General features: G+C 50.4%; 1 protein-coding gene across 1 annotated transcript; it reads left to right on the forward strand.

Annotated features, from left to right (window-relative positions):
* Positions 1–995: 995 nt before the first annotated feature.
* On the forward strand, positions 996–6,784 carry LOC113408229 (eosinophil peroxidase-like; the record flags this gene model as incomplete). Its single annotated transcript, XM_026661402.1, has 3 exons — positions 996–1,020; positions 2,036–2,273; positions 6,567–6,784. Coding segments are annotated over exons 1-3 (481 nt in total), but the record flags the coding sequence as incomplete, so codon positions are not given.
* Between the last annotated feature and the right edge of the window lie 5,591 nt (positions 6,785–12,375).

Below are 12,375 nucleotides of genomic sequence, written 5' to 3' on the forward strand. Positions count from 1 at the left end.
CCCACAATTCAAGAAGAATGTTGATAAGCTGGAGAAAGTTCAGAGAAGAGCCATAAGAATGATCGAAGGATTGGAAAACATGTCTGATAGTGAGAGAGTTAAGGAGCTCAATCTATTTAGCTTGACGCTGAGAAGGTTAATGATTGACTTGTAAGTCTGTAAGTACCACATGGGGAACAGAAATTTGATAATGGGCTCTTTAAACGGGCAGACAGAGGTATAACAAGACCCAATGTCTGGAAGCTGAAGCTAGACAAATTTGGATTTGAAATAACACATACATTTTTAACAGTGATGGTAGTCAACCACTGGAGCAATTTGACCAAGGGCTGTGGTGGATTTTCCATCATTGGCAACTTTCAAATCAAGGTTGGATGGATTTTTTAAACGATACACTACTTCAAAAGAAATTCTTTTGGGGAAGTTTCTGGCCTGTGCTCTACAAGAGGTCAGACTAGATGATCAGGGGTCCCTTCTGGCCTTGGAGTCCATGAAAACTGTGGCGACTAGATTTTTCCCAGCAGGAATAGTATCTGGACTTCACTTTTTGGTAGAAATTGCTCAAACTTTCAAAAACAAAACAATGTCCTTTGGCAGATTCTGAACCTCGGATTATTATTGTTATTTGTTTGACCATAGAACCTAGGAGCCCAAGTAATGGACCAGGACCTCACTGTGCTAGGCCCTGTACAAACACAAAACAAAAAGACAGAACAAGAATCTAAGTATAAGATGAGACAATAGATGGCTGCAGACGTACCTCCGGGGAAGCACAAGGAAACAGCGAGACAATATTGATCAGCACGACAGGCAGTGGGTCTCAGCACAGCAGCAGCCTACCTGTTGGCAAGCTTTTGTAGGCATCACTCACAGGAGAGTTTGAAGGCGGATAATGAGGTAGCTTTGACAATGTTGACAGGGAGCTCCTCCCATGTGCAAGGGACAGCATGAGAGAAAGCTCAAAGGTGCTTGTTTGAAAATTTAACAAGTGGGCAATGGAGGCTGCCATTGGCCAGTCAGGTAGGAACTGACACCTAGATGGTGCATGAGAGATGATAGGCAGGGTGAGGCCTTGATGATAGGCGTAAATGGCCTTGAAAGTGAATACAAGCAGCTTGTGTTTGATGCATTAGAGGAGTGGGAGACAGTGGAGGGATCTAAAGAGGAATGACGTGGTTAAAGCAATGGGCTAGGAAAATTATCCTTGCAGAAGTATTCTGGATTGTTATGAGTGGAGCAAGATTGCATTTGTGAAGGCCCGAGAAGAGACTGCTGCAGTAATTGAGATGCAAGATGAGGAGCGCCTGGCCGAGAGCTGTAGCTGTGTGGATGGACAGGAACGGCCGTATCTTAGAGAAGTTTTACAGAAAGACTCAGCAAGATTTAGACATAGCCGGGCTGTGAGGACCAAGTCGAAGATGGTGTCCAGGTTACAGGCCTGAATGGAGGGTTTGATTTTCACCCAGCCTTTACTCCCCTGCATCTTGCAGAGCTTGGTTCTGGTGCACTGGAGCAAGGGGTGCTACATGTCTGCTTACATCCCCCAGCCCTCAGAGTAACGGGGCTGGGACACCAGGAGGAGTCACTGCCTCCTGCACTGGCCTTGGGGGCATCCAGCGAGACGCTGGCCCTGAACAAGGACTTTGTCTTATGGACACAGTCTAGCTCATGGAAAAGCCAGCCCCCCTCCCCTGGTGACACTTCAGAAAGTTACAAGCATCTGAAAACAGGGATTGACAATAGGTCCTGTGCTGCATTCCTCATGGATACATTCACTCCCAGTACCACATAGTTATCAAGTTAGTAGGACATTGAACTTTCCAGCTCAGCTTTAACTCCCACTCCCATTTGTGAAGACAGAACTTTGTTAATTCAGTGTCTGATTCTAGATGACACATCAACATCTGCTGAAATATTTTTTAAATCCTGGGCAACGGCAAAGCAGGCTGCGCATGGAGAATGGACTACAATGGGGAGATGCTAGCACAGATGGGAGGGAGATGGCGGTATTGATTGCTCTGCTCTGGTTCTGCAGGGTATAATGCCTGGAGGCAATTCTGTGGGCTCTCACAGCCTCGCAACTTAGCTGAACTCTCTGAAGTGCTGAGAAATCCTGAGCTGGCCAGGAAGTTCATGGACCTGTACGGGACACCAGACAATATCGACATCTGGATTGGGGCTATGGCGGAGCCGTTTGTTCCCAATGGCAGAGTGGGACCTCTCCTGGCTTGCATCATTGGATCTCAGTTCAGGAAACTGCGAGATGGGGACAGGTAGGCTGACTGGAAAGTGAATCTCCACTTCCGTTTTATTTACAAAAGAACAAATGGCAGTTGGTGTCATGTGCTGTTCCAGTCCCTCACCGATGGGCTTGCTTGGTGTTCCGAGCGCCACGGGCCAATACCGGAGTTTCATTCACAGTTATTAAAGGGGTGCCTGTCACGGTGTGGCACCCCCCCACTTCCTGCGATTCACCGTGACTCTCAGCCAGCCAGTAACACAGAAGGTTTATTAGTCGACAGGAACACAGTCCCAAACAAGGCTTGTAAGTACAACCAGGACCCCTCAGCCAGGTCCCTCTTGGGGGGCAAGGATCTTAGACCCCAGACTTGGGTTCCCTGCCTCTTCCCAGCCAGCCCAAAACTGAAACCAAAAAAACCCGCTCCAGCCGACTCTCCCTTTGTCCAGTTTCCCAGGCAAAGATGTCGACTCCCCCCACCTGGCTCAGGTTACAGGCGCAGGTACCGTCCCTCACCTAAAGTCATCCCCTGCTATCCCATCCCCCATGCAGACAGTCCAGTAAAACTAAACGACATTCCCAGGTCAATCTACCCCACTCCCTACTGCGTCACAGCGCCCCTGTGGGAAGGACAGTTGATTAACCCCTATGTGGCCAGACAGCTCCACTCACTGGTGCATGGATGGTCTGTAGAGGGCTCTGAAGAAAGGTGAAACACTTCCTTAAATCTCTTTTAAAGGTGGTAATTTCTGGGGTCATTTATCCTGTGTGTATGAATCTGGCCTGCTTCAAACCAACATGAAAAATGCAAACACTCTGTCAATTTTAATTTCTGTTTCATATATTGCCACTTTTAAAACATTTCTTTGAAATGCAGGTTTAATTTGACAGTTAACGTTGCAACGGAGTTTTCCTTTTAACAATGATGTTACCACCATTCTCCCATAATTTATGCCATGCAAAAACACGACATTAAGAAAAGTTTTGCAGTTTGCAAAGTCAAGCACTCAGAAGCACTCAGAAATGCCAGAAATACGGCTGCCTGCGATCTTAATTCGGCACCCTTGTGCATGTGCATTTTGACACAGTCTTTTTAATGACACGATTGTGTGTTGTCAGGGTTCTGGGAAAAACACCACAGGACGGACAGTGCTCCAGGAATGAGGCAGCTGTTCAATATTTCGTTTTATCCCCATTGTTCAGCGGGTGGCCCCTGCCGTGTTCACCTCACATCATCCAAACCTTGCACGGAATACAGAATTAGTCATTTCTTCATGGGCAGTTCCAGGGCACTTATGGGCCCCATTTGACAGATGGGCGCAGAGCTAGTAACTCCATAACTTACAGGCGTTTGTTCCTCCTGCTCAATTTCACATCCAAGCCACAAACCCTTGGGAGCACTAGAGCCCTTCAAAGAAATGGCAGGAAAAATTGGCTAATGTGGGCAAAACTACCTCTTTCCCTCACCCTGTTCTCAAGGGGGGGCCAAACCATTTTTGCTGAAACAGCAGAAAAATCCAGCTTGAGGCAGAGACCAAGCCCGGTGAATCTCAGCCTGCAGGGTTCAGGTCTGGCAAAGTAACAAGTGATAAACCGGAGGGACCTGAGCTGGGCCAGCTTCCTCCCCTCCCTCCCTCCCTCGTCCCCTCTGCCACAGGCTTGATGGTGGGGGGATAAGTTATTGTCTCCTCGCCTGAGAGTTGGGGGGGGGGAAGTGTCCCATTTCCCCCTCCCCTCAGATGACCCTTATACTAGCACGTCTAGCACTGCAGAGAGACGGGGTCCCAGAAAGGCCCCCAGTATCACGCAGTTCAAGCCAGCTTACCCCCCTACACATTCCCACCCCCTCTCCAGTCGCAGGAGCCGCGCTAACAGCATGGCAAGGATCCCCCCTCCCTCATGGAGCGTGGGGAGTGCTGAGAATCTGCTCCCCCGTACACCAGCCTCACAGAGCCAGGAGGAGAGGCAGCTCCTCGAGTGCAGCCCTCCAGACCCCTGGACTGTGCCCTTCACTAGCTGGAGCACTGCCTGCAGGTGCTCACCAGCCCAGTCAGATCATGGCCCCAGCTCCTCTGGGCCTGTCAGGAAAATGGGCTAATGCCTCCCTGAAACAGGGCGAGTTCCTGGAATACACTCTTCTGTCTTCCGCCCAGTGCTTGGATGGTGGGCCATGGGCTAGGCAGGGCTGCACAATGAGTTGGAAAAGATACAAATGTGGACGAGCAGAGACACTGCCCACCAGCACGAAAGGGGTTAAAGAGAGCCTCGCCCTGCCCTGTTATACCCGCAGCCAATGCCAGGCCTGGAGGGGAGAGAAAAGGAGGGAGCCTGGCTCAGTTTGGCGAAAAGGCAGGTGCTAGCTGCTCCCTACCTGAGGGAAGGAGCACTACCCTGCCAGCCGAGGCAGCCACCAGGAACCCAGCACCGTTTTCCTGGCCAAAGGAAATGGAGAACGAGGCCTAGGTGCACCCGGCCTGAGAAGAACCCGGGTGACCGAAGTGCAGAGACCTTGTGGGGGTTCCGACCCTGGCAAACTTACAACTGCTCCACCTGGAGGAACCTGGGACTGCAGGAGGATGCCGCTAGGGTCCACAAGGGGCCATTACTGGTGAGAAGCCATCACAGGGACCTGGACCGTAGGGGCCAAGCCCCAAACTGAAGGGGCAGCAGTAGGAAGTATCCCAGGGCAGTCAATGTAGACTCCCTGCTGGGAGGTCCCCTACTGAGGGATTGACTTACACAGGGCCCTGGGCTGGGACCTGGTGGAGTGGGAGGGTCCCGGTCCCCCTATCTTCCCACCTTAAAGACTGCGGCACCTCGATCCCAGAAGCAGGGAGCAGGAAGTCAAGTCCTCCAACCATTACGCCAACTGGCCTCCCAACCCCCCTCTGCAGTTTTGGTGGAGAGTGCGGGCAGATGCTCTACTCCCTGCCAAAGAGAATAGAAACAAACAAGCAAACAAACAAACAACCCTCAAGTAATCCCCACCCCCACCTCCCTCCTTGCTGAATGGAGATGCTAGAGCTGCTCGAAAGGATGGCTGAACAAAACACACACTAGCAGCAACAACTACTTCAGCAGATGGCCAAACAGCTGCACCAGTGGATCCGTGAGTTAGTGGCCCAGCAGCAGCAGCTGGTCCAGCAGGTGGCTACAGTACTATGGCCATGTACTCCAGCAGAACCAGTGAACCCCACCCCCGCTGTGATTGCCCCTGCTGTCAGACTCGCCAAGATGGGACCTGATGATGAGCCTGAGGCCTTTGAAACCTTTGAGGAGGTGGCCGTGGTAGCCAGCTCACTATTCTAGCCAATTTACTCCAGGGTTCTCAACCATTACAGGTCCTTTTACCCAGGTTTTCCCACTCCACTGCATGCCCCGTCCATCCTGCACCTCGACTACCCAAGCAGGGAGCAGGAAGTCAGGTCCCCCAACACTAGGTCGACTGGCCCCCCCAAGCCCCCTCTTACAACAAAGAACTGGGAGCTGCCTCATTCATACAGCACCGTGCATTGAGTGAGCCAGGGGTCGTTTGTGGACTAAACAGTATGTGATCATTTAATTAAGGTCTCTAACAGCCCATACGCACAAGAGGGCAGAGTTAAGATTGCGCCGGCAGCCTTAATTCAGGGTTTTCCTAACTTTTGCATCAAGTCATAGATGTTAAGGCCAGAAGGGACCATGGTGATCATCTAGTCCAGTGACTCTCAAACGTTTGTACTGGTGACCCCTTTCACATGGCAAGACTCTGAGCGCGACCCCCCCCCATATAAATTAAAACCACTTTTTTTATATATTTAACACCATTATAAATGCTGGAGGAAATGCAGGGTTTGGGGTGGAGGCTGACAGCTTGCGACCCCCCTGTAATGACCTTGTGGCCCCCTGAGGGGTCCCAACCTCCAGTTTGAGAACCCTTGATCTAGTCTGAGCTCCTGCACAGCCCAGCCCAGAGACCATCTGGGATTCCCACAGAAGCTTTTTAGCCCGTGACTTTGCAATCGAAAGTTCTTTTTTCATTTTCAGTAGAACTTTTCTCTAGAAAGCTTGAAGGCATTTTGGCTATAGGAGATTTATTAACATTAGAAATACACTTTTTTTAAACTACCAGCTGAAATTGTGGCCCCACTGCAGCTGGTGGGAGTTTTGCCGCTGCCTACAACGAGTCCCCGATTTCCCACACCACCACTTGTATTTCCTGTTCACAGGCAAGGCCACTTTTCATATCAATGGAGACAAAACAAAATCATGTCCCGCCAGGACTAAATTCATTCCCAGGAAGGATAAACACGGGCTGTAACACTGCCGCTTTTCTGCTTCTTTGTAGATTCTGGTGGGAGAATCCCGGGGTTTTCACTCCACAGCAGCGCCGTGCCCTGAGCAGAAGTTCATTGTCACGGGTTCTCTGTGATAACACTCGCATTAGAGAGGTGCCCAGGGATGCGTTCAAGGTCAACCGCTATCCTGAGGACTTCGTGAACTGCAGAGTGATCGACAGTCTTTACTTGTCACCTTGGAGACAACGCAGTAACTATGGAGTGGAAGGTACAGAATGGACCCCGTGCCCAGAGAAACAACTGGGCCCATGTGGAGGCTTCTCCTCCCCAGGATTCCCTGGCCTTTCCTCCCCAGATCAACCCCAATCCCCAAACAAACTCACTCTTCCAGCCACCCTTCCTCCAACAGATCCTTCCTCCCACCTTGATCTTCCCCTCTGCCCCAGAGGCTCCCGCTTGTCTTCACTATGACATGAGGGCATGTTAGCACTGCTTGGCGGAGTTGTGTTAACCAACACACTGGTGAATACACCCGCTGCAAAGTTGGTTTTGACGCCATGTTAGTTAACACAACTAGTTCAGGGCCATGTTCTGTCGCACCCTGATTTTCTAGTGAACACAAGCCCATTGACTCTCTTGTCCCTAAGGCTCTGTCACTGCCTGGCCCTGCTACCAATGACCCGGCCTGCACCCACCCTGCTCACAGACCGTAGGCTGGATCCAGCTGCACTCAAGACAGTGGGAGGCTTTCCATTTACTCCAGTGGTAGTTGGACTGGGAACCCTAGATCCCTAGCTTGGGATGGCTGTGGATCATATTCTGACAGCTCTGTACATAGCTCTGTACTCGTACAGTTATCTTCCTAAGAGACACAGACTCATCCACTCATTCCACTTCATGGAAACGTACAGGTTTGACTAACTTTTCATTAGGAAGGTTTCTCAGGTCCAGGATTGGCTTTCTGGAGAGAGAGACCCAGCCCTACCCCAGAACAGCTTGCTCAGGAGCAAGGGCTTGGGTCTTCCACAGCCCAGGGAAGTGCTCTAACCACTAGGCTATAGAGTCACTCTCTTTCAATGACTCCTGTTGGAGCTGTTCTATTTTATAATGAAAAAATTACACGTTTATTGCTCCAGAGAGGCTGATTCTATTGGCTGGTGGTCAGGGCACTCACCTGGGATGTGCAAGATCCAAGCGCCTACTGCAAATCAGGAACGTGAACCTGGGGTGTTTTCATCCCACGTGAGTGCCCTAACCACCAGACTACTGGCTGTCCTGGGGTGGGCAGGTGCTTGCACTCATATTTGGGTGTGGGGGATTTTGAAAGGCCTCAGTTTTGTTTTGCATTGGAACCAAACAAATTAGAGACGTCATTTTTCCCAAACTGGAATTGCTGTTTCCGGCCAGCCCTAGTGTGCCAGTGGAATTCAGGTGTCAGGGGAGCCCTGGGTGCAGCAGGGTGACTGATCTCTCAGGGAGCCAGGACCAGGGCCATGCAGGGTCTTGAAAAACCAGCACCCCGCGGAACTGGGCTCTGAACTGAATGGGGAGCCAGTGCAGAGAACGGCATGTTGGGGTGATGTGTTCCCAGGGTCCTGTGTTGCGGAGCGACCAGGTTGCTGTGTTTTGAACAAGCTGTTTTTTCCTCAGGGCTTGTGCTTCCCTCCTAGATAAAAGGAACTGCAATGCCCCGCTTAAGTGTCACAGTGCGCAGCTCACTGGGACCAGCTCTGCCTTTTCTAACACCGGGCACAATCGGGCCAGCCACAGACAGCAGGGAGCTTTTTTCTTTGTTGCTGTTGCTACATAAATCTAAGAGGACCCCGGGCTGTGGACCAGAGTGGCAGTGTGAGGGCAGATGGCTGGGATTGTGACAGAGGACGAGTGCTTTTCCTTTCCCGCACGGATCACATCAGTCTGATCCTGGTTCAGCTTCAGCCAGCTGCTCTTCATGCAGGTGCTGAGCTCAGAAGGCCGTGAGAAACTCTCATGGGGCAAGTACACCCCATTCCCCTTTGGGGCGGGGAAAAGGGCGTTATAGCCGTACGGCTAAGTCCACCTGAGCATCCTTAGCCTCAGGCCGTACAGCGTAATGGCCAGGGTCAATACAGCTGCCCTCTCTCGCAGGGCATTAGGGCCTAATGGTCAGGGCGGTGGGGGGATGGGCCATCACCAAAGGGGGGTGGTGGCTGGGGTAGGGAGTCCCAGACCCTCTTTACTCCACCAGGTCCCAGTCCAGGGCCCTGTCAGTGACAAGTGTATTCACCATCGGGTCAGCGGGGATCTGACCAGAACACGCTGACTTAGTGCCCAGTCGTAGAATCATAGAATATCAGGGTTGGAAGGGACCTCAGGAGGTCATCTAGTCCAACCCCCTGCTCAAAGCAGGACCAACCCCAACTAAATCATCCCAGCCAGGGCTTTGTCAAGCCTGACCTTAAAAACCTCTAAGGATGGAGATTCCACCACCTCCCTAGGTAACCCATTCCAGTGCTTCACCACCCTCCTAGTGAAATAGTCTTTCCTAATATCCAACCTAGACCTCCCCCATTGCAACTTGAGACCATTGCTTCTTGTTCTGTCATCTGCCACCATTGAGAACAGCCGAGCTCCATCCTCTTTGGAACCCCCCTTCAGGTAGTTGAAGGCTGCTATCAAATCCCCCCTCACTCTTCTCTTCTGCAGACTAAATAACCCCAGTTCCCTCAACTTCTTCTCATAAGTCATGTACCCCAGCCCCCTAATCATTTTCATTGCCCTCCACTGGACTCTCTCCAATTTATCCACATCCTTTCTGTAGTGGGGGGCCCAAAACTGGACGCAATACTGCAGATGTGGCCTCAGCAGTGCCGAATAGAGGGGAAACAAAGGCAAACTGTTGACTCATATCCAGCTTCTCATCCACTGTAATCCCAAGGTCCTTTTCTGCAGAACTGCTGCTTAGCCAGTCGGTCCCCAGCCTGTAGCACTGCATGGGATTCTTCTGTCCTAGGTGCAGGACTCTGCACTTGTCCTTGTTGAACCTCAGATTTCTTTTGGCCCAATCCTCCAATTTGTCTAGGTCACTCTGGACCCTATCCCTACCCTCCAGCATACCTATCTCTCCCCCCAGCTTAGTGTCATCTGTGAACTTGCTGAGGGTGCAATTCATCCCATCATCCAGATCCTTAATGAAGATGTTGAACAAAACTGGCTCCAGGGCTGACCTCTGGGGCACTCCGCTTGATACCAGCTGCCAACTTAACATTGAGCCATTGATCACTACCCGTTGAGCCTGACGATCTCATGTGGTGCAGAAAAGGCTGCTGGAGGGAACTGAGCCTTGCCCGTCTGGATGGTGGCAGAAGAGCTGTTAGCGCTGGTCTTCAGCTTAATCTTTCCTTTAATTTCAGCCCATTGCTCCTAACTGTGCCCCATTCATAGATGTGTAAGGACAGACGAGACCCTCCTCACCCTCTAGTGTGACCTCCTGCATAGCACAGGCCAGAGACCATTACCCAACCAGTCCTGTACTGACACCAAGACATTGTGATTGAGCTAGAGCATAACTTTTAGAAAGAGACACCCAAACTTGATTGAATGACTCCACCTTTCATAGCCTTTAAGGGCAGGAGGGATCCTTGATCATCTCGTCTGACCCCCATATAGCACAGGACACTACATTACACTCAGTAACCCCTATATTGAGCCTAATCACTTGGGTTAAATTAAAGCATTTCAGTCCCCAGGAGCTGAGCGCTACAGGGACCAGGAGAAAGCAAGGTGCCAGTGAGATGGACATTCCATCCCACCCTTTGGTAATCTGCTCCGGTAGTTGATCACCCTCACTGTTAACCATTAGAGTTTATTGCCAGTTTGAATTTGTCTGGCTTCATCTGCCAGCCACTGGGCCTTGTAATGCCAGCAAGTTAAAGAAGTATGGGCTGGATGTATGGACTATAAGGTGGATAGAAAGCTGGCTAGATCGTCGGGCTCAACGGGTAGTGATCAATGGCTCCATTTCTAGTTGGCAGCCAGTATCAAGCGGAGTGCCCCAAGGGTTGGTCCTGGGGCCGGTTTTGTTCAATTAATGATCATTCATGATCTGGAGGATGGCGTGGATTGCACCCTCAGCAAGTTTGCAGATGACACTAAACTGGGAGGAGTGGTAGATACGCTGGAGGGTAGGGATAGGATACAGAGAGACCTAGATAAATTAGAGGACTGGGCCAAAAGAAATCTGATGAGGGTCAACAAGGACAAGTGCAGAGTCCTGCACTTAGGACGGAAGAATCCCATGCACTGCTACAGACTAGGGACCAAGTGGCTAGGCAGCAGTTCTGCAGAAAAGGACCTAGGGGTTACAGTGGACGAGAAGCTGTATATGAGTCAACAGTGTGCCCTTGTTGCCAAGAAGGCTAATGACATTTTGGGCTGTATAAGTAGGGGCATTGCCAGCAGATCGAGGGACATGATCATTCCCCTCTATTCGGCATTGGTGAGGCCTCATCTGGAGTACTGTGTCCAGTTTTGGGCCTCACACTACAAGGAGGATGTGGAAAAATTGGAAAGAGTCCAGCGGAGGGCAACAAAAATGATTAGGGGGCAGGAGCACATGATTTATGAGGAGGGGCTGAGGGAACTGGGATTGTTTAGTCTGCAGAAGAGAAGAATGAGGGGGGATTTGATAGCTGCTTTCAACTACCTGAAAGGGGATTCCAAAGAGGATGGATCTAGACTGTTCTCAGTGGTAGCAGATGACAGAACAAGAAGTAATGGTCTCAAGTTGCAGTGGGGGAGGTTTAGGTTGGATATTAGGAAAAACTTTTTCACTAGGAGGGTGGTGAAGCACTGGAATGGGTTACCTAGGGAGGTGGTGGAATTTCCTTCCTTAGAGGTTTTTAAGGTGAGGCTTGATAAAGCCCTGGCTGGGATGATTTAGTTGGGGATTGGTCCTGCTTTGAGCAGGGGGTTGGACTAGATGACCTCCTGAGGTCCCTTCCAACCCTGATAGTCTATGATTCTATGCCTTTGTCCAGTAGATTAAAGGGCCCCTTAATATCAGATTGAAAAGAAGCTGGATGGTGCAATCGTGTTTTACAGTGCAGGTGATATACCTTTTATTCCAACAGTAACTAGGCAGATGTGAAACTACACCTGCTAAAGAGAAATTTCTTTAAATCTGCAGAACCAGAGAATTTGCATCCTAGAGTTCCAAAAGAATTGGCCAAGAAGCATTCTGAGCCATTGATCTTAATTTTTAACAATATTAGAAAGAATGGGAAAGTCCCAGAGAACTGGGGGGAAAGCGAATATTCTGCCAATATTCTAAAACGGTGAATGGGATGACCTGGGTAATTACCGGTGCTGAATGTTCAACACCAAAAACTGCTTCACTCAGAGACAGAATACCCAATATTTCAGGGGAAATTTCATGTCCAGGACAATCCCAGCCACCCAGGAGCCTTCTCTGCTTTATTAACACCTTCTCCATTTCACCCCACAGAACAAGCATCCAGTGACTCCGTATGATGGAAGTTGAGATGTCCCTGGAGGGCTGGATTGAGGATTCTTCACTACTTTCAGTCTAACCCACTACTGACACTTGCTGGCTGGAAGGCACGGCCTCGCTCTGTGACTGGCTGGAAGGCATGGCCTCGCTCTGTGACTGGCTGGAAGGCACGGCCTCGCTGCTGTCATTCTGCCTGTGTTTGTGTAGATTTTCTTCCATTTGCAAAAACTTCCAACACTGTCATCAGCTTGCAAGGGGCCATTGCTAAAAGGACTAGGATTAGCTAATAACACTAGCTAAAAACGTCCAGACTGAATTGAAGCCCATGAGTGCAGATTTACAAGTTAGTGATTGTAGGCTGCCTACTG

Source organism: Terrapene carolina, unplaced genomic scaffold (genome assembly GCF_002925995.2).
Source record: "Terrapene carolina triunguis isolate 2854851 unplaced genomic scaffold, T_m_triunguis-2.0 Scaffold1109, whole genome shotgun sequence".
NCBI lineage: Eukaryota > Metazoa > Chordata > Testudines > Emydidae > Terrapene > Terrapene triunguis.